Source organism: Meriones unguiculatus, chromosome 8 (assembly GCF_030254825.1).
Source record: "Meriones unguiculatus strain TT.TT164.6M chromosome 8, Bangor_MerUng_6.1, whole genome shotgun sequence".
Lineage (NCBI taxonomy): Eukaryota > Metazoa > Chordata > Mammalia > Rodentia > Muridae > Meriones > Meriones unguiculatus.
Window position 1 is genome coordinate 87,012,940 of NC_083356.1, and position 22,666 is coordinate 87,035,605.

General features: G+C 39.8%; 1 protein-coding gene across 1 annotated transcript; it reads right to left on the reverse strand.

Annotated features, from left to right (window-relative positions):
* Nucleotides 1–21,973: 21,973 nt before the first annotated feature.
* On the reverse strand, nucleotides 21,974–22,393 carry LOC110539358 (small ribosomal subunit protein uS17-like; the record flags this gene model as incomplete). Its single annotated transcript, XM_021626206.2, has 1 exon — nucleotides 21,974–22,393. A coding segment is annotated over one exon (420 nt), but the record flags the coding sequence as incomplete, so codon positions are not given.
* Nucleotides 22,394–22,666: the final 273 nt, after the last annotated feature.

Here is a 22,666-nt window from a genome sequence, read left to right on the forward strand (position 1 = left end):
TCAGGTGTTTCTTGTATGCAACATAAGGGTGGATCCTGTTTTTTCATCCATTATGTTAACCTGTGTCTTTTTATTTGGGGAATTGACTCCATTGAAATTGAGGTATATCAATAACCAAAGATGGTTAATTCCTGCTCTTTGTTGGAAGCAGTCATGAAGTGAGTGGGGAGGAGGGTAGCTTCTGCTTTGGCTTATTGAAGTCATTATTTCCTGTGTCGTCATGGGTGTAGTTAAGCTCCACGTTTCGGATTTTTCTTGTAGTACTTCTGTGTGGCTGTATTTGTAGATAGGTATTATGTAAATTTGACTTTATTATGGATTATCTTATTTTCTCCATCTATCATCTTGATGGGTATAGTAACTTGGGCAGGCATCTTTGAGCTCTTGGTATCTGTGATAAAACTAAATTTCCAAAAATGATTTCTTGGTCTGGACATAATAATAAATATTTGTGACCACTTTAATTTTTTTTTCTTCAACGTAGCAAAGAATGTCTTGAGCGTTTTATCTTTAGAGGGGCATTCTTACAAATTCTCGTCTTTCATAAGTCTATGCCTTTTTTTAATCTGCTATATCCTTGTCTGTGTTTTACTTTTAGTAGTTTGAATTTCTGAATAGTATATATGTGTATGTTTACATACACGCACACACACATACACACACACACACACACACACATTGGCAACGATGGTGTCCCTGACATTCTTCGATTCATTCTTTGATGGGTGGTATACTCTCAGCTCTTGATGGCTCTGTTGTCTTTTCCCAGAGTATTTCTACATGCACTGTAGTTTCCAGCTTGAGTGCTCACATTTTCGAATTCTCTGCCTTTTTCCAATTCATGCTGTATCTGTTGATGGACTCTCAGGAGAACATTCAGCTGGTGACTTCTCTGTTTCTCACGTCTGTCATTTTCCAGTGCTTCTTTCTTACAGTTTTCATCTCTCCATTGTAAGTATTTTGTTTTGCATGCTGTCAAACACATGCTGTCAGGATGTCCTCCAGGACTGCAGGAACACATTTTTTTTCTCCATCAATTTAAAGAATAAAAAGGAAGAAAAAGATAAGTTTTTGATGCTTAGTATTGTTTAAAATAGCATTTTATTAATTCCTTGAGAATCTTATGGAACATATGCTGATATAGTCATCCTTTCTCTGCCAACTGGCTGTAGAGTAAGCCCCACATTTCTATCCATGCTCTTAGTGTCCTGTATAAACAAAACAAAAAAAAAAAATTGAAGTATCCGACTGGTACTAACTGAATACTGTTAGGTATGGGGTAATCACCTAGAGCATTGTGGACCTACCCTGAGTCCCACTTCTAAAGAAAAGTAATTGGGAAAGGGTCAGGACAAGACAGAGACTGAGAGACACAGAGGAAGACAGAAAAATACAGACCCAGATATGGAAAGAAAAGCACAAAGTGGTTACAGGACACAGAGTTGGTGTCAGAGTCTACTCTGAGGGTCAGAAATGGTTGTATCTTTGGAAAGAGTTTGAAGTAACTTTCCATCTTAGAACTGTTGGGTTCACCTCATCTCAAGTGATTGATAATCCAGACAAGGCTGGAAAGCTGATAGGTTCCTGACACAGGAGCCCTCCTGTGGGAAGATTTGAAAGTTCCTAAGAACAGCTCAATTCAGTAGCAAAAGCCACTGAGTGTTTTCCTTAGAGAGGGAAAAGAACCCAGTAACAACCATAGAAAAATGTGTAGCTCCATGAGCTAGAAGGGTAGAGTTGAGTTGCTTTAACAGCAAATAAAGATGAGTTTGACTTTTTTAGTGCTTTGATTACAAAAGGTCTCAATATTATCTAGACATGTATTTGTGTATGCTGGAGGCTAGTATCCCCGATTTTTTTTAACTGACTGCTCTATCAAAATTTCTATTATGATTTTGACCTGAGTGTCAAGATGATCTAACTTTATTTCTTTATCTATATATTTGTTTGTTTGTTTGTTTATTGCCTGTTTCCAATAGGAGGACACATATCAATTTAGGAAGATGTGGCTGTTCTTTTTTTCTTATTTTTATGAATTCTCAATGCTAGGCAAGAATTGTGAAAAGAACAACAAAGCCAACTAACCAGGGCCCAAAGGGGCTTGCAGAGACTGAAATAGCAACCAATAACCATGCAAGGGCTGGACCTAGGCCATATACACAGATGTAGCCAATGTGCAGGTAGGGCTTATGTGGGTGTCCCACAGTGAGGGGAGCAGGGGCTGTCTCTGACACTGTTGCTTCCTTTTTTATTTAACTTTTTAAAATTAATTACAGTTTATTCACTTTGTTTCCCAGCTGTAACACCCTCTTCCCATTCGAATCCCAGCCTTCCTCCCATATCTCCTCCCATGTCCTTCCTTAAGTCCACGGATAGTGGAGTTCTGTCTCCCCTTCCCTCTGCCCCTAGGCTATCAGGTTTCATCAGAACTGGCTGCATTGTCCTCCTCTGTAGCCTGGTAAGTCTGCTCCCCACTCGGAGAGGTGATCAAAGAGGCAGCTATTGAGTTCACATCAGGGACCTTCCCTGTTTACAATTACTAGGGAACCCACTTGGACACTGAGCTGCCATGGGCTATATCTGTGCAGAGGTTCTATATTATCTTTATGCATGGTCCTTGGTTGGAATATCAGTCATAGAAAAGACACTTGTGTCCAGATATTTTGGTTCTGTTGCTCTCCATGTGAAGCTCCTGTCCCACCCCCCCCCCCCAGGTCTTTCTATCTCCCCGTTCTTTTAGAAGATTCCCCGCACTCTGCCCAAAGTTTGGCTATGAGTCTCAGCATCTTTTGGACTCCCTGCTCATTAGAGCCTTTCAGAGGCCCTCTGTGGTAGGCTTTTGTCCTGTTTCCTGTTTTCTCACTCTTCTGTTGTTCGTTCTGTTTGCCTTTCTGAGTGAGGATTGAGCATCTTACCCAGGGTCATCCTTCTTGCTTAACTTCTTTAGGTGTACAGATTTTAGTATGTTTAGCCTATCTAATTGGTCTATTACCCACTTATAAGTGAGTATATATAATGTGTATCTCTCTGTTTCTGGGATACCTAACTCAGGATGATCTTTTCTAGTTCCCACCATTAGCCTGCAAATTTCATGATTTCTTTGTTTTCAATTGCTGAGTATTATTCCATTGTATAAATGTACCACAGTTTCTGAATCCATTTCTACATTGAGGGACATCTGGGCTGTTTCCAGGTTCTGGCTATTGTGAATAGACCTGCTATGGAAATGGTTGAACAAATGTCATTGCTGTATATTTGAGCATATTTTGTATATATGCCTAGGGAGGTACCACTATTTCTAATTTTCTGAGAATGCTCCAGATTGATTTTCAAAGTGGTTGTACAAGTTTACATTCCAGCAATAGAGGAGGGTTCCCTTTTTGATCTTAGTTGTTCCAATGGGTGTAAGGTGAAGTCTCAGGATTGTTTTGATTTGCATCTCCCTGATGACTAAGGACATTGAGCATTTATTTAAGTGTTTCTCTGTCATTCAATATTCCTCTATTGAGAATTCTATGTTTAGCTCTGTACCTCATTTTTTCATTGGATTACTTGTTTTGTTTGTGTTTAACTTTTTCAGTTCTTTATGTTTTCTGGATACTAGCCCTCTGTCAAATAAAGGGTTGATGAAGAGCCTTTCCCAGTCTATAGGGTGTCTTTTTGTTCTGACGTAAGTGTCCTTTGCTTTACAGAAGCTTTTCAGTTTCCATGAGGTTGCATTTATTGGTTGTTGATCTTAGAGCCTGGTTGGTGGTGTTCTGTTCAAGAAATTGTCTCCTGTGCCAATGAGGTCAAGGTTCTTCCCCCTTTTTCTTCTAACGGCTTTAGTGTGTATGGTTTTATGTTTAGGTCTTTGATCCACTTGAAGTTTAGTTTTGTGCAGGGTGATAAATATGGATCTATTTGCCCTTTTCTACATGTAGACATCCAGTTAGACCAGCACACAATTTGTTGAAGGTGCTGTCTTTTTTCCATTGTATTGATTTGGATTCTTTGTCAAAAATCAAGTATCTGTAGGTATGTGGGTTTATTTATGGGTCTTCTATTTGATACCATTGATTCACCTTTCTGTTTCTATGCCAGTACCATGTCAATTTTATTATTGTTTTTCTTTAGGATAGCTTGAGATCAGGGATGGAGATACCTGCAGAAAATTTGTTATTGTATGGGATTTTTTTTTTTAGCAATTCTGAGTTTTTTTTTTCCATGTGAAGTTGAAAATTGTTCTTTCAAATTCTGTTGGAATTGTTTTGTGAGTATTTTATTTTGTATTTCTGCAAAATGAAAGAGAGATAGGTCTGAAATTCTCCTTTTTTTTTGAGTCATTGTGTGGTTTAGGGGTCAAGGTTACTCTGGCCTCATATAATGAGGTTGGTAATGATCCTTCTGTTTTTATTTTGTGGAATACTTTGAAGAGTATTGGTTTCAGAACTTCTTTGAAGGTCTGGTAGAATTCTGTTCTGAAATCATCAAGCCCTGCACTGTTTTTTTTTTTTTTTGGCAGGGATACTTTTGATGACTGCTTTTGTTTCCTTGGGGGATATAGGGATGTTTAATCTACTTACCTGATCTTGGTTTAGCTTAGGTAATGGAATCTATCAAGACAATTATCTATTTCATTTAGATTTTCAAATTTTGTGGCATATAGCCTTTTGAAGTAAGACCTAATGATTCCTTAAATTTTCTCAGTGTCTGTCACATATACCCCTTTTCATTTCTGATTTTGCTAATTTAGATAGTTTCTCTCTGCCTTTTAGTTAGTTTGGCTATCTTGTAGATTTTCTCAACATACCATCTCTTGGTTTCATTGATTTTTTTAATTGTTTTATTTATTTCTAATTGGTTGATTTCAGTACTGAGTTTGATTCTTTCCAACCATCTACTTCTCTTTTCTGCTTCTCTTTTCTCTATGGCTTTCTTTTTTGCCATTAAGTTCCTTGTTTGAGATGTCTCAAACTTCTTTCTGAAGGCAGTTAGTACTATAGACTTTCCTCTTAACATTGTTTTCGTTATGAACATAAATTTGGGTAAGTTGCTCCTTTATTTTCATTTAATTTTAGAAAGTCTCTAATTTATTTTTATATTTGTTCCCTGATCCCGCTGTCCTTGAGTAGAGAGTTGTTTGGTTCGTATGCATGTGTAGGCTTTTGTTGTTTTTCTTGTTGTTGAGGTCTAGTTTTAGGTCATGATGGTCTGATAGGATATAAGGAATTATGGCAATCTTCTCGTATCTGTTGAGACTTGCTTTGTGTCTGACTACCTGGTCAATTTTGGAGAAGATTCTGTGGGGTTCTGAGAAGAAGGTATACTCTTTTGTGTTTGGGTGAAAACTTCTGCAGACATATATTAGGCCTATTTGATTTCGGACCTCCATGTTATTAATTCCCTCTTTAGCGTCTGTCTTGATGATCCATCCACTGGTGAGAGTAGAGTGTTGAATTCTCCCACTGTTAAGGTGTTGGGATTGATGTGTGATTTGAGCTTTAATAATGTTTCATTTCCTAATGCAGGTACTCTTATATTTGGGGGAGAGATGTTCAGGATTGTGATGTCCTCATGGTGGATTTTTCCTTTGATGAGAATGTAGTGTCCCTCCTCATCTTTTTTGATTAATTTTGGTTAAAAGTCTGTTTTATTAGATATTAGGATAGCTACACCAGCTTGTTTTCTCGGTTCATTTGCTTAGAAAACCTTTTTCCATTCCTTTACTCTGCAGTAGTGTCTGTCATTGTTGCGAAGGTGTGTTTCTTTTTCTTTTTCTTTTTTTTTTAGTTTTATTTCTAAATATTTAGTATTTTTTAAAATTTATTTATATTTTTATAAATTACAGTTTATTCACTTGGTATCCCTACTGTTGCACCCTCCCTCATCCTCTCCCAATCCCACATTTCCTCCCTCATCTCCTCCCATGCCCCTCCCCAAGTCCACTGATAGTGGAGGTCCTCTTCCCCTTCCCTCTGACTCTAGCCTATCAAGTCTTATCAGGACTGGCTGCATTGTTTTCTTCTGTGGCCTGGTAAGGCTGCACCTCCTCAGGAGGAAGTGATCAAACAACCGGCAACTGTCAGAGACAGTTCCATTCTCATTAATTAGGAACTCACTTGAAGACTGAGCTTCCATGGGCTACATCTGTGCAGGAATTCTAGGGGTTCTAGATTATTTCCATGCATGGCCCTGCATTGAAGTATCGATCTTAGAAAAGACTCCTGTGCCCAGACCACAGAGGGTCATTGAAAGACTTTACCCACCAAGGTATTGGAGGAGATGCTGAGACTCATAGCCAAACTTTGAGCAGAGTACAGGGAATCTTATGAAAAGGGGGAGATAGGAAGGCCTGGAGGGTACAGGAGAGCGACAAATCAAAGGTTTGTTTCTTAAATGCAGAAGAATGTTGGATCTTGTTTTCACAAACATTCTGTTAGTTTGTGTCTTTTTATAGGAGAGTTTAGTCCATTGATGTTCATAAATAATAGTGACCAATGAATGTTAGTTCCTTTTATTGTGGAGTTTGTGTGCTTGATTTCTTTTTTTTTTTGTGTGTTTTTTGTTTTTGTTTTTGTTGTTGTGAGGTTATCTTTGTCCTGTGTTACCTTGGCTGTAGTTGATTTTGCTAGACTGGAGTTTTCCTTCTAAGTATCTTCTGTAGGACTGGGATGCTGTGTAGATATTGTTTAAGTTTAGTTTTATCATGGAATATTTTGTTATCTCCATCTATGCTGATTGAAAGTTTTGCTGGGTATAGTAGTCTGGTTTGACATCTGTATTCTCTTAGAGTCTGCATGACATCTGTCCAGGCCCTTCTGACTTTCATGGTTTCTATTGAGAAGTCTGGTGTGATTCTGATAGGTCTAACTTTGTACCTCTGTTTTAGCTTTTTTTTTTTTCTTTGTTCTGTAGATTGAGTGTTTTGACTATTATGTGACATGAGGAGTTTCTTTTCTGGTCTAGTCTATTTGGTGTTCTGTAGGCATCCTGTACATTTATGGACATCTCTTTTTAAGTTGGAAAAATTTTCTTCTATGATTTTCTTGAAAATATTTTCTGGACCTTGGAACCTGGAATCTTCTTCTTCATCTATTCCCATTTTTCTTTGATTTTGACTTTTAATGGGGCCCTTGATTTCTTTCAAGTTTTCTGTTTGGGACTTTCTGATTTTCTTTTTCTTTGAGAGATATATCAATGTCTGCTATTGTATCTTCAGCATCTGAGATTCTCTCTTCCTTCTCTTGTATTCTGTTGGTGACACTAACCTTTGTGGTTTCTGATCTTTTCTCTAAGTTCTCCAGCTCCAGAGTTGTCTCTGTTTGTGTTTTCTTTATTGATTCTAATTCTGTTTTCATGTCTTGCACCATTTCCTTCATTTTTTTGGATGTGGATTCCTGTCTTTCCATGATGGCAGATATTTTTTTTATTCATTTTCTCTTTATATGCTTCTATCTGTGTGACTATATTTGCCTATATTTCTTTGGGAGTTTGGTTTGTTTCCTCTTTATGTGCCTCCAATAATTCAATAAGCATGGCTTTAAAATCATTTTCCTGTGTTTCTGATGAATTAAAATATCCATTGATTTTGGGGGTTGCTGATGAAGCCATCATGTCCTGATTTTTTTGGATGTGTTCTTACACCTGCCTTTAGCCATCTGATAGTCAGTAGCCTTTGCTGTTTGTTCCTGGAGCCTGTACTGCAGACTCGGTCAGTCTGTCTTTGGAGTATGGAGTATTCTTAATGAAGATGAGAGGAGTCCTAGGGTTTAAGAGTGGGTGTTGGTATTTCAGATGCAGCTAGCGGAGGAAGGTCACAGGTGCAAATGAGCAAGTGCAGGAGTGTGCATGGAACTGTGCCTGCCTGGAAGGGTGAGGTGTAAGGGAGGAGCACAAACACAGGCTGTTCACAGGCATGTGTGAAGGTGCCCTGAATGGCTCAGTGGCTTATAGTCCTGTCTCAGTATTGTGCTCCAAGAGCTCAGATCTGCCTGAGCTGCACTGTCTTGGTTCTAGGAATTCTTTTACTGGACGGCACTTGGAGACCCACAGAGCAGGGGATTCAATGTTGAGAGTCCAGTTGCAGGTATCCCTACGTTGCCTGCAGCTGGGGTGTGGGTGGGAGGGATCTGATATCTGGCTGCTGTTAGAGAGGGGCCCTAATCTGGGGCTCTGTGTGTACGCTCTTGCAGAAGCACCCATTAACATGCATGTGTGGGAAGTGCTGAGGGCCCACGAGAGTGAACTCAATGGCAGGCGTGTGTGGCAATCTCAGAGAGCACACAGTTTTCTACTCAGATTTGGGTCCCCTGTGTGGCCCTTAGAGTAAGGGGGGTCCCCGTACCTGGAGTTATGCACTCTCACAGCTGCTGCATGGCTGCTGCTGTGGCAAACTGAGCAAGGGAAGATGGACCTGAAAGTGCAGGGGGTCGATAGTTTGTCATGCTCGGACCCAGAATAAGTCCACAGGGGGCCTGAATCCAATCTGTCCCAGCTCATGGGCTGTCCCCTCTAGCCCAGGAAGCCTCAAAGTCGATGCTCTAGCTTTAGCAGCCCATCCATTCACCAGTTTGGGAATTTCAGATCTTCTTCCCTTCAGAAATGGTGCACACTTGTGGCTGCCATCTTGGAAATCCCTGATCATCATTATTATTATTTTAATAAATCACAGCTCTCATCTTGTTGTTTGTTGTTGTTGCTTGTTGACATGTGTCTCTAATATTGTCACTCCCTGGTAAATATAAATTTCTTTTTTCTATTTTTTCTTGAACTCTGGTTGTTGTGGAAGCATGCAATGGTTGCTGCTTCCAACACATTAGTGCAAAGTCTTCTTTTCTTTTTTTTTTTTAATTGTTTTGGATTTGGGAGGACAGATTATTCCTAAAACCCCAGCTAGCCCTAATTCCCTATCTAGTTCAGGTTTATTTTAAACTAGCAATATTCTTTCCTCTGTTTCCTGAGTACAGGGATTTATGATATGCACCGCGATGCCCAGCTCTCTAAAACATTTTTTAAGGAGAAATAATGATCAGATTCTTCAGATGATATGCACATTAAGCAATTGGGTTTTACCTTCAAATTTGATAAATATAGGAAGTGACTTACATTTTCAAAGCTGCATTTAAAATAATTAATTTATGTATGTATGATATACCATTTCCACTTCAGACAGCAAAAAGATGGCAACAAGAAAATGCACAGCCTAACAGAGGATGCAAGTAACACAGCCTGGCCTCGGTATTTCAATATTTTTTCTCCTTTTTACTCACATTTTTATGTTTTCACTTTAAGTTTTATGTTTTCATTTTAAGATTTCCCTTTCGCATGCTGGAAGCGAGGCTGCATTTTCAGACATGCAGAATGGAAATATAGTAGTAGAGTGTGTGTTTGTGTGTGTGTGTGTTTGTGTGTGTGTGATTGTATATTAAACACAAGGCCTTGTATTTAGTAGACAAGACATTTACTATCAAGTTATCTTCACTGCCCTCAAATATTAAGCATGTTGAACAAATCTCTGTATAAAAATGTGAGAAAACAGGTTAAAAATTTCCAGAAGAATCCTCTGTTTTTGGTAATCTTTATGTTGACAATCTAAATAAATTAATATGGGCATTTAGTAGTAAATGGATTTGGTGAATAGCAGATTTGATTTAACTTCTCTTTTTCATGTAGAAATTTAGTTGTAAAAAGGTATAAAATCTTAGAACACTAGGTAATAAAAGATTGCTTAAGTTTACAAGTTGTTCTGGGACTTTAGTTTTGAAATTAAATCTTTATAACTTCATTTTCTTTCTGTACTAATCTTACATCATAAATATACTTCACAATGATAAAATACGTAGTATATAAGTTGTGCTTTTTCAGACAACTAGGAATAATGCTTCCCCAAGATCCAGCCATACCACTCCTAGGCATATATCCAAAAGAGGCTCAAGTACACAGAAAGGACATTTGCTCAACCATGTTTGTAGCAGCTTTATTTGTAATAGCCAGAAGCTGGAAACAGCCCAGATGCCCCTCAACTGAAGAATGGATGCAGAAACTGTGGTACATCTATACAATGGAGTATTACTCAGCAATGAAAATTAAGGAAATCATGAAATTTGCAGGTAAATGGTGGGACCTGGAAAGGATCATCCTGAGTGAGTTGTCCCAGAAGCAAAAAGACACACATGGTATATACTCACTCATATTGACATACAACATAGGATAAACCCACTAAAATCTGTACATCTAAACAAACTAAGCAAAAGAGAGGACCCTAACTAAAATGCTCAATCCCCATCCTGAAAGGCAAAGAGGATGGACATCAGAAGAAGAAGAAAAGAGGAAACAACCTAAAAACCTGCTACAGAGGGCCTCTGAAAGCCAGAAGTAGAAAACAGGAAACAACCTAGGAACCTGCCACAGAAGGCCTCTGAAAGCCTCTGCCCTGCAGACTATCAAAGCAGATGCTGAGCCTGATGGCCAACTGTTGGGCAGAGTGAATGGAATTTTATGTAAGAAGTGGGAAATAGTAAAAGCTGGAGAGGACAAGAACTCCACAAGGAGAGCAACAGAACAAGAAAATTTGAACACAGGGAACTTCCCAGAGACTCATACTCCAACCAAGGACTATTGATGGAGATAACCTAGAACCCCTGCACAGATGTAACCCATGGCAGTTCAGTGTCCAAGTGGGTTACTTAGTAATGTGAAGAGGGACTGCCTCTGATATAATCTGATTGGCTGCTCTTTGATCACCTCCCCCTGAGGGGGGAGAAGCCTTACCAGGCCACAGAAGATGACAATGCAGCCACTTCTGATGAGAACTGATAGACTAAGATCAGAAAGAAGGAGAGGAGGACCTCCCCTATCAGTGGACTTGGGGAGGGGCATGCATGCAGAAAGGGGAGAGAGGGTGGGATCAGGAGGGGAGGAGGGAGGGACTTATGGGGGGGATACAAAATGAATAAAGTGTAATTAATACAAGTTAAATAAAAAATTTAAAAAGTAAGTTGTGCTTTTAAAATGCCAGCTGTCATAGTGCACACCTTTAATCCCAGCACTCAGGAAGAAAAGGACAGTGAATCTCTGAGAGTTTGAGGTTTTTGAGGTCGACATGGTGGGTCCTACAGAGTTACGCAAAGACACTCTATCTCAAAAAAGCCAAACAAACAAATTAAAACAAACAAACAAACAAAAGCAATAGAATAAAACTGTCTGGGCTAGAGCACCTGAATTTTTTTTGATCTTGGTAAAGAAAAAAAAAATGCTTTCCTGAAGCTTCTATTTGTTCCACCAAATGTTTGAAGAACAACAATAACAACAACAACAAAAATCTTTAAGCACTTTATTTTTCATATTATAAAGCTACTCTTGTAGATTTTTTGTGCTTACATTTCTCATATTGCTGGTTTCCTCTGAGAGCTGACCAGCTTGGTAAAAGACCTAGATGGATTCACAGTAAAGCTGTGGGTATTTTTCTTCTTAATAAAGTCTTTGTAGGGCTTGTAAATGCCTTAGGCAACATTTCCTTCTTCCTCACCTGGTCATAAGGCCAGGTTATGAACAGAAAAGAGCAAATATTCCTTACAAGTTTAGGTCATGTGTAGACAAAGCAGTATATTTACAGTAGCTGTCTGTTGGGGAAGGGCAACTCTTTTTCCCCTAGGTAACATGTTAAAGAAAAAAGAAAATCATGATAGTTTATACATTCTCTTGAGATTTATAAACTTCAGAACATTATAAAACATGGTGATACTCAGTGTTGTAATCTGGAGTAAAGTGTATTCCTAATGCCCTGGGATTTAATAATTTCCTAAAGTTTGTCATGGTCTGAGCAGCAGTGTACCAATTCAAATATAAAAGACTGTGCTAAAATTGGCATTGTTCAGTCTCTTCAAAGCTATCACTCTGTAAGGACAACACTGCCTTAAATTTACTATATTTGAAAAACTTACACTATATTTTAGCCATCTTGGCTCGCTGCAGTCTCTCCTCACTCCAGTGCACCTATAGTGATGACTCGATGACTAATAATTACAAGATTTTATTTAATATATAATATAGAACTTTCACCTTGATATTTGAATGAGAAACCTTCTATAGGATCTAATGTAAAACCATCCAGGGCTATTCATTGATGTACGACTGTGTGAATTAAAAACAAACAAACAAACAAACAACCTGGAACATTCACTCTCTCTAGTATCTATGGTAGGCTCTACAGGCCCCTGGAAATTCTCTTTTTTTGTTTTTTTGTCAACTTAACACAAGCTAGAGTCAATAGAGAAGAAAGAGCCTCAATGAGCAATTTCCTCCATCAGACTGGTCTAAAAAGGCAAGTTGAAAGAGCATCTATTTGTGGGAAGGCCAAGGCCATTGTAGATGGCTGGGCGGGTGTTCTTGGTTACATAAGAAAGCAAGCTAAGGCATGGCTAAACCAATAAATAGCTTTTCTCCATTGTTTCTGTCTCTTGTTCCTGCTTGCCTTCTTGCCTTGACTTTCCACATGATGCACTGTTGTTGGTGTGTGTTAGCCAAATAAATCCTTCCTTTCCCTGGTTCATTTTGGTCAGTGTTTTATTACAGCAACCAAAATTAAACAGTATAGAGAACGAGGAACGTCTTTTGCTCATGGGAAGAATCAAATGCTGCAGCAAAATCTACCATTTAGGTTAGCTAAATTATTCATATGTTGCTTTTATTCCCATCTGTATTTTCATAAACACATGTCCCAGAGGAAGAAAGATAGAGCACAGCCTGGCACCATAGTTCCAGTATTTCCTGACAAGAAAGTCACGCCCAAGAAAGAAACTAATGTCACTCAGCACCCCAGAATCAATGACATCATCCATACAACAGATTATGAAGTTTCTACCCCCATCTCCCACAGTTTACCAATTCTGGCAAATGCTCAGCCTAGACTTTATGTGTAGGTGCCTTGGAGTGCAGTTAAGGAGGCAAATATATTGTTAAAACAAAAATCCAAAACCATGAAAAGCGTGAGAATAACAACTTCACTTTAACTCTGCCTTATTTCCATAAAGAACACCAGCTGGCTGCCAGGACAGAGACTCTTCACCCATAATTTCATTTACAGAAAATAATACAATAATGAACAGAGTGGTCAGTTAATCCAGTATGTGGGTGGGCATTTCCCATCAGTCATGGCTTGTAAGCAACACAAAGCTCCCTGACCTCCTAGTCTTTGAACTTCTGGAGGGGGCCATCCATAGCCACGTGTGGGACTCCCAAGACGGCCTATGGCAACCACAGTGCCTCAAGCGCCTAATCCCTTTCTCACCCCATGACTGGAGCCATGAATGAACACACCGGTAGATACTGCTCTTTGTGAACAGATTGTGAGCATGTCTGCTTCTCGTCGTCCTAGCTGACTGGACTCATCTTCACCAGTCAGTCTAAGTGAGGGTTCTACTATAGCCCTCCCATAGGGTGGGCCTGGTTTCCTCTCAGAAGACTCTTACTAAGATTTGATGCAACCAGAGCATTGCTGATAAAACAGCCCACATTGCCGTATTGGAAGTACACACACACACACACACACACACACGCGCGCGCGCGCGCACACACACACACGCGCGCGCACACACACACACACACACATGCACTTCAGCAGTCACCTAGGAAAATGAGGAAGAAATTCACAATACCCAGTTTGACTGAAGAGGGTCTAGAGACCTTATAAAAGAAAGTGGCTGAGTTATGGCTGGGTACAAAGAGGAGCAAGAGCGGAGAGGGTAAGATGGAATGGAGACAGTTCCTGCCCAAGGAGTAATTATGGGGTCCTGGGGTGATGCAGCTGTTTTGAATGCATCGTAGCTGTGGGGATGTCATATGCGTGTAAAGCTGCTGCAACTGGTTGGAACAGAACACGAAGTGTAGGTGGCCGAGGAAGTGGTAAAGGCAGACTGTTTGGACACCGGTGCTTCAGGAGTGACACTGTAACATAGTTTTATAAGATCGACATAGAAGATACATGATCACAGAACTGCTATTGTACGGGATTTCTCTAGGCTGCTTTGAATATACAAATATGGGTAGGCAAGTATTTCAAATGTATCTCACTTTGGATGAAGAAGAAGAAAAAAAGTAGCGTGCTGAGGCTCGTGGGCAGATCTCACAGCGTGCCCACTTTCACCCAGCAGTGCCATTCAGTGTTGGACTTCCGGCCCCACTCCCACTTCCACAGTCTACAGTGGAGTCTTCAATCAGGTGACATGATTTCGAAGATGAACAGAGGGTATAATTGTGGAAGCACAAATCTTCAAACTCCAGCACATAGTGGGGAGCATGGGATTTCTCCTGAGACGTCGCTGCTTTCTAAGCCACCAGAAGAACCAGCAAAGCCGGAACACCTAGTGATACTGCTGAGGTTTGCAAGGTCTATGTGCTGTTCCCAAACAGTGGGCTAACAAAGTCAATTACCTTACCAGCTGGAAGAATAGGCTTTAAGCGTAAAATCTTCTGGTTTGGCCTTAGAGGGTTTTATTGTAACAGAACATTTGACTGTGTACACAAATATAATTACTCCGTAACTCACGTATAATAGACAAGAAGGGCACTCCTATAATGAAGGGTAGTTATAAAGAAGAGGCCCATATTTTCAGAGTCCATTTTGATCCATGATAGTAACTTGTTATGATATTATGAATATGCCATACAATTAAGGAAAGTGCTAATTTGAAGAAAACCAAAACCGCATCTTCAAAACCCTGAACAAATGCTACACACAGGGCAGACCCTGCTGCCTATCCCGGCTTCCCTGGCTAAGTGGATCCGCAAGGTAAGCCGGGTCTGCCACCGTGTGTCAGGATCCGTAGGCCTCCCCAGGCTTAGCATTTAAAGGGTTTCCCTTCAGAGCTCAAGGGGAGGGGGCAAATCTCTATTTGTTTGTAGTCTTTAGCTCTAATTACATAATTACATTGGAAAGAGGACTGACTTCTGAGAACAAAAAAAAAAGGCAAACAGGTAAAATCGTAGCAGGTCAGTCCTGCTATTATCTCTGTAACCCTCCGGTGTGCGTCTGTGTGCGTCTGTGTGTGTGTGGCGCGTGTGCGCCCGTGCATGGTGTCATCAGATAAAGGCAGCCAGGGCAGCACACGAGGCTCTCATTTTACCTTTAGTGCACTGCGGAACCCCGATTATCTCATTGAAATTGGGAGGTAAACAGGATGTTGTAGAAACAGAGGGCCTTCACGGCAGGTAATAGAGCAGACCTAATTAGCCTCAAGTACCTGTAATCCTAGGAGATGTGCTTGGAGATAAAAGCCAGGGAGAGTCCCTCAGGTATAACTAATAGGTCCCCAGCCAGGTTGGCTCTGGGTCAGGTGTAGTGTGTCAGCTGCGCTGAATGCTCCCTATTGATCAGGAAAGCTGCCCTTTCTGCCACAAATTGGATTCAAATTGCTTACAAGGGAAAGGCACTGGGCTCTACCTGCTTTATATTTCAAAATAGTTTTCTTCCATTCTAGCTGTGTGGTCAATTGTTTGTAGTTTTAAACACACATTATTTTAAATCTAAATCTCCTGAGTGCCTTTCTTAAGCCAATTTTTAAAAATGCTATGGACAAGTGCTTTGTACACTAATTTCATGTTTTAGAAAAAAAAAGGTGTTTTTTTTTTTTAATATTAGGGGCTGCTAGGTAGGTGATATTTTGTGAAACAAGACTATGGACTATGAACAATATTATGAAATACTATGGATAAGTGCACCATATGTTAACTTCATGATTTAAAAAAAAAAGTTTATGTAAATATTAGGAGCCACTAGCTAGGTGATACTTTGAGAGAGTCTTTATTTTCCAACGTATATCTTGGCTTATTCACTAACATAGTTAAAGGACGTAATTAGAAGTGCTGGATTTACTTCTGGAGTAAACAGAAACAATGTCAGCCATACAATTGGGGTCAGGGAGTGAGGGATGCAAGGTCCCTGGAAATAAGTAAGAGTCAGTGTGTGCCCATCTGACAGAGCCAGTGGCCAACTTCTCTTGACTCTCTTTGGTGACATGGTTTTAATAGAATAAAATGAACCTTGGCGGGATTGCTCCTACCAAAAAAACTAGAATCACTATGATCTGTTTCCCACAGGCAGTCTACAGGAAATAACATAGTAAGTTTTCATTGTTTATTTTTTTTCCAGCATAGTACTTTTACTGATTATTAGGGAATTTCATACAACGCGCCCTGATGAGACTCATTTTTCATTCCTCCCAGGTCCACCTTCCCACCCTTGTGCCCATCTCCCATCCAACACCACCCCCAAAATTCTCCACGTCAAGTAAATTTTATGTTGTCCTTATACTCATTACAGAATGGTCAAACCCCCAGTGGCCAGCACCTTCAAGATAACTGAGTCTTTTTCCCACTTACACACCATCAGGAACCATCAACTCTGAAGACGCAGTTTAACATCTTTATTACAGGTCTTTTGTGCTTTGCTGTGTGTGTGTGTGTGTGTGTGTGGTTTGAGTCTTTTTGTATTGCTCTGCTTTGTTTTGTTCTATTATTATTATTTTTTTTTACAATTTATTCATTTTATATCCAGATTGTAGCCTCCTCCCTCAGCTCCTTCCTATCCCACCCTTCCTCCCTTTTCTCCCCTATTTTTTTCCCCAGTCCACTAAAAGGGAGAGTTCTCCTCTACGGCCATCTGCCCCTAGCATATGGAGACTGATCAGGACTGCAGGGATACTCTTCCTCAGTGGCCTGCAGGCAGCATCCTCCCCCACTGTCCCATCCCGGGAAGTGATTCAAGAGCAGGCCACTGAGTTCATGACAGAGGCAGCTCCTGTTCCCCTTATTCGAGATTCCACATGGAGACTCTGCTGCCTATGAGCTTCATCTGAGCAGGGGTTCTATATCCTCTCCATGCAAGGTCCTTGGTTGGTGTATCGGTCTCTGCAGTGACCTCTGGGCTAGATATTTGAGCTTTGTTGATCTTCTTGTGGGGCTCCTGTATCCTCCATGTCCTTCTATCCCCTCTTCTTCCATAAGACTTCCTGCGTTATGCAAAAATATTTGTTCAACTATGTTCGTAACAGCTTTATTTGCAATAATCAGGATCTGGAAACAAGCTAGATACCCCTCAACAGAGGAATGGATACAGAAATTGTGGTACATTTATACAATGGAATACTATTCAGCTATTAAAAACAAGGAAATCATGAAATTTGCAGGCAAATGGATGGACCTAGAAAAGATCATCCTGAGTGAAGTAACCCATAAACAGAAAGACAGGCATGGTATATACTCACTTAAAAGCAGATATTAGCCATATGATTTTAGGATAACCGTACTAAAATCTACAGACCTAAAGAAGCTAAAATCAATGAGAACCCCTAGGAGGATGCTTAAATCTCATTCAGAATGGCAAACAGGATAGACACCAGAAGTCGTAGAAGAGAGGAAACAAGATGGAAACTTACTACATAGGGTCCTCTGAAAAGCTCTACCAAGCAAGGGATTGGAGCAGATCCTGAAACTCACAACGAAACTTTGGCCAGAGAGCAGGGAGGTTTTTTTTTTTTGTATTATTATTATTATTATTATTATTATTATTATTATTATTATCATTCGTTACAAGTTATTCAATTTGTATCCAGGCTCTGGTCCCCTCTCTCATCTCCTTCCAGTCCCACCCTCCCTCCCTCTTAGCCCCCTATACCCCTTTCCTGGTCCATTGATAGGGGAGGTCCTCCTCCCCTTTTATATGACCCTAGCCTATCAGGTCTCATCAGGACTGGTTGCATTGTCTTTCTCTGTGGACTGGTCAGGCTGCTCCCCCTCAGGGGGAGGTAATCAGAGAGCCTGCCACTGAGTTCATGCCACAGAAAGAAAACAGGAAGTTTTATCACAATTTTTTGAGAACTCTCTTCAATGGCTTCCTGACTGGACTGGATTGTTTCTCTCTTTCTTTCTTTTTCTGTTTTTATTTTATTTTATTTTTTTAATTTTATTTTTGGTGGGTGTGGGTGTGGGTAAGGATGAGGGTAGAATTTTCCCAGAAGCCTTCAATGTCTCTCATTCTCACTTATGAGTCTGTGGTCATTGATACTACTGAAAAGAAGCCTCCTTGCCCAGAACAGCCAGCAATGGCATAGATTGTGAACTTCCACATGGTCTCTGGTGGCAGTACAGACCACGGAGGTCCTTCAAGGAGGTTTAATGCAGAAAATGAATCTTGTTCAGAGCCAGCAGCGCACTGGTGGGTAGAGCCTTTATGAGTTTCTTGTTACTGGGACGTTCCCGGTCCTCATGGGAGAAGTCCAAAGTCACATCCTGAATGTCAACACAGCCTTGGTAGCATTTATAAGAGAAACATCCTTTTGCTTTTTCTTTCTTTCTTTCTTTCTTTCTTTCTTTCTTTCTTTCTTTCTTTCTTTCTTTCTTCCTTTCTTTCTTTCTTTCTTTTTCTGGTGGTCTTCTCCAAGTTTCTGTCTCGGAACAGAGACCAATACTCTTCTTGACATTTCACATTAAGGTGTCAAAAATACAGAGGTATATCCTTTGCTACTGTCTTCTCTTTCTTCACCATCTAAGACTCTTTGTTCTCATTCATAGGTGAGTAGCACCTGCTGAGTAATGTGAAACCCTCAACCCTCTAAACTGATGTATTTTTTCAACAGGAGTTCTCTGTGCAAAGCCCTGTGAGTAGAGTGTAGGCATTGCTACTCCTTCTATAAAAAGTCCACAGTCATAGCACTGAAGGTCAACAAACCCTAGCTGATTGCAGGTCTGCTGGGCTGTGATGTTGCCACTTTGCTGACCAGTGACTTTCCCAGGCTGCCCTGCAAGGCAACTGCAGCTTAGAGTAATTTTCACAACCCAAAGTACCCAGATGGGGTCTTCCACTCCCAGTTCCAGACTACCACATAGTCAATTTTCAATGGTGTTCACTTACTATTTTGTCTTTAGTACTGCCAGCATTCTCAGGAAGCCTTCTCTCCAAATCCCATTAGATCACTTGATAACCATTTTGCTGAATGTATATTTTGTTTCCCACTGGAAGACATCTGACCAACTTACCAACATATTTTTAGAATAGCAGAAAAAACTAAAGTTAAGGCCAAGCACTTCATGAAAGTTTTATTTTAAGTAAGCACTTGAGCAATTTGGTCAAGACTACTTTCTTATGTCAGGTTGTGTTTATGTGGAGAACAAGTAGAGCTCTAAATAGAAATAAGAATGATCCTTTGAAGCATAAGATTGACCTGATTTAAAAAAAAAAATCTGCAGGGCTGGAAAGAAGTTGTAGTGATTAAGACCTCCTGCTTGCTCTTCCAGAGAACCCAGACTCAGTTCCAAGAAAAACTCATGATACCTTACACCACCTGTAACTCCAGTTCCAGGGTATCTGATGCCCTCTTCGGGTGTCCACAGGCACTGCACACATATGGTGCACAAACAAACATGCAGATAAAAGGCACACACACATAAAGTACAATTTTAAAAATGAAAGGCACAAAATAGAGGAAACTTGAAGATAAATAGTGAAATCTGTAGGTGCGAGCAAATGCCTTCCACGTAACAAACTTACAAGTTACCAGAACATATTCAGAAGTACTCATTTAGATGGAAGGATTTCTACTTAGCTCATATTTACTTTTGACTCTGCAACTCAGAATTATGTGAAAGTTTTGTTAGTATTTTTCTGTCATCAAAAAGTACATCTGCTTTCCATTTCACTTTCAGTATTTAGAAGATAATTTTGAAATAGAACACATAAAAAGCTTGATAATAGAGTTTCTCACATATTTAGATTTGAAATCAGGAAGCTGTATTTTCCTCATTGAAGGCATAGCATTACGTCAACAGTGTTTCTAAGATGAGACTTTGAAAGGTCCTAGCTTTATACTGTAATACATCTACAGACACAAAATATAAAACCAGGTTTGTTGGACAAAGATGCCAAATAAAATGAGACAGCTGAATTTTTTTCTCACTCATTTCACTCCATTACTGGCTAACTTAGTGGACAAAAATGTAAATTTTCCAGGGATTTTTAGGTTGAAGGTATCTCAGCCAACTTTGATGTGTACTTGACTTGAAGCCTAATTTAACTCCCATGTAGTATTGATCAGCATAGACCACCAGGGACACTTACAATCTTCCTTTGCCAAAGGTAGACAATGGTAGAAAAGTAAAGTGTAATAAATGCTCCTGTCCAGGCCCATGTCGATATCCAGCTGCTTCTGGTACTGTGTGTGTGTGAGTGTGTGCCATTTTGAGTGCATCAGTATTTCACATTTATTGTAGTGTGATGAAACACCTTTCAAATGGCCAGAGGGACACTCAGCAGTAAGCATTTAGGCAGTACAAATTGGAGTGAAGAGGAGGACAGTTAGCAGGGAATATTTCTGAGGTCAAAGGAGTTTAGCTAGGAGCTGAATCAGCTAAATGCAGAGTTAAGAGCTACAGTACCTGCTGCAAAGCAAATATAGATTACCTCCTTGATGACAAATTGATCCACTGGACAAGGATCTTTCAGACAAAGAGACAAGTGAAAAAAAATTAAGTGATTCCCAACCAGCAATTTTTAACCCTTTACTCTGCAGCCACATTGTCTAGCTCCCTGTCCTTGTTTTCCTCATTATTTTAGTCTGTGACAATCCATTAAACCAATAAAAATCCACGCAAAACTTAAGATTCTATATTCAGCATAAGAATTTTAGAAATTGTTAAGTCTCCTGATATAACTTATAATTCTATATAACCACAGTATTGAATTTTGTTTATATACCTTAAGGCTATCACAGCAGGCATCATTATTTTATTGGTGTACTATTCACATCTGAGCAACTTGTATGTGAATACAATATCACCCTAATATGGATGATATATTCTGAATTAATTCAGAAAACAGTTTTAACCCCAGTGATGTGCTTGTCTGCCTTTGTCTAATATTTTGGACAATTGCTGTGCACAAAAGATCACATTCAATCTGGTTAGTTTACTTTGTTATTACTTCACTTTTCAACGAGGTGAAGGTTGGATTTTGAAGGTGGTTCAACCATTATTCATTAAATTGATAATCATATTCAAAGCAGGGTTTTTGTTTTTGTTTGTTTGTTTGTGTACCTAAACAGGGTCAGAAGCAGATGATGTCATACGGGTCTTTACTGTTTCGCACCCCTCAGTGCTTTCTTGAGGTGCATAACAGTCAAATAAGCATGGCAGAGTAGGCTAGATAATAAGGACACTCTCAGCGAGGAGGGCTCCACTCAAGTATTGAATGAGAGTGAATCAAGGACACACAGTTTTGTGAAATAGATGATAAAGTAAAAACGTGGTATCTGAAAGAATTAAAGAGGGAAAGGAGAGAACAGAGGCTGAGGAAAGAAAGACATCCACAGTGAACAGAAGAACAAGGCATGTTGAACAGAGCCCTTCCCAGAGAAAGAGAGAATTTGGTAAAGCTATAGCATCTAAAAATGCATACAAGTCCTTAGAGCTGCTACTGGAGCATGCTAAAGAGCATTACAATAAGCTCAAGTCCATGTGGAAAGTTGGCAGGTGAGAATAACATAAAATTAGCAATATCAAGTGATTGAAATTCTTCCTAAGGCTCATTATCAAGTCATGGAACTGAACACAAGAGGGAATAAAAAAAAAAAAGCTAGACAACTTGCAACAACTCTTTGACAGATCCTTTAGAAGAGGCAGGTACCATTTACCACAAAAATAACCTTCATGAAGGAGAAGAAAATAAAAGCATACATACTAATAATAGGTTTGTTCAAAGAGCAACAAATGCTTAAAAATTTAAGCCTAACTTGTGCAATCTTGTGTCTTGTTTTAAGTGAATTTGTGCCAGTAACATTTCTCAGATACCAGCTACCACAATGTTCTGAGGTCTTATACATAATAAAATCATCCAAGGATATAGCAAGCACACACCAAAGAGCCCTTTTTTATTTTTATTTTATTTTTATTTTTTTAAGATAGAAAATAACTTTATTTGTTCTAAGGAGTAGGCCAGGTCTCCTCAGAACTTCTGAAACTGCTTCTTGGTGCCAGCAGCCTTGGTGACCTTGAGGATGTTGAATCTCACTGTCTTGCTCAAAGGCCTGCACTCTCCCACGGTAACAATGTTGCCAATTTGCACATCCCTGAAGCAGGGGGACAGGTGCACAGACATGTTCTTGTGGTGCTTCTCAAAGCGATTATACTTCCTGATGTAGTGGAGATAGTCCCGGCGGATGACAATGGTCCTCTGCATCTTCATCTTGGTCACCACATCAGACAGGATTCGGCCTCGGATGGAGACATTACCAGTGAAGGGGCATTTCTTGTCTATGTAGGTGCCCTCGATGGCCTCCTTGGGCGTCTTGAAGCCTAGACCGATGTTCTTGTAGTAGCGAGGGAGTTTTTCCTTGCCAGTTTCTCTCAGCAAAGCAGACGTAGATTTTAGGTTTTGAGAATATCAAGCTGGCGTCAAGGGAAGAATAGAATTTCTTGTTCAGACAGCACAGATTCAGCAAATTGAGCTCAGAGTTATTGTGTTTTTTTTTGTTGTTGTTGTTGTTTGTTTGTTTGTTTGTTTTTTCACTGTGCTGGCATATTTCTAATTTCTATATAATAGGCTACAGTTATAAAATTGAAACTAATTTGCTTAAATGAACTAACATATGGCTTGGGAGGCATCTCAGAGCTGGTTGAACAACCATGGCCATGGCGA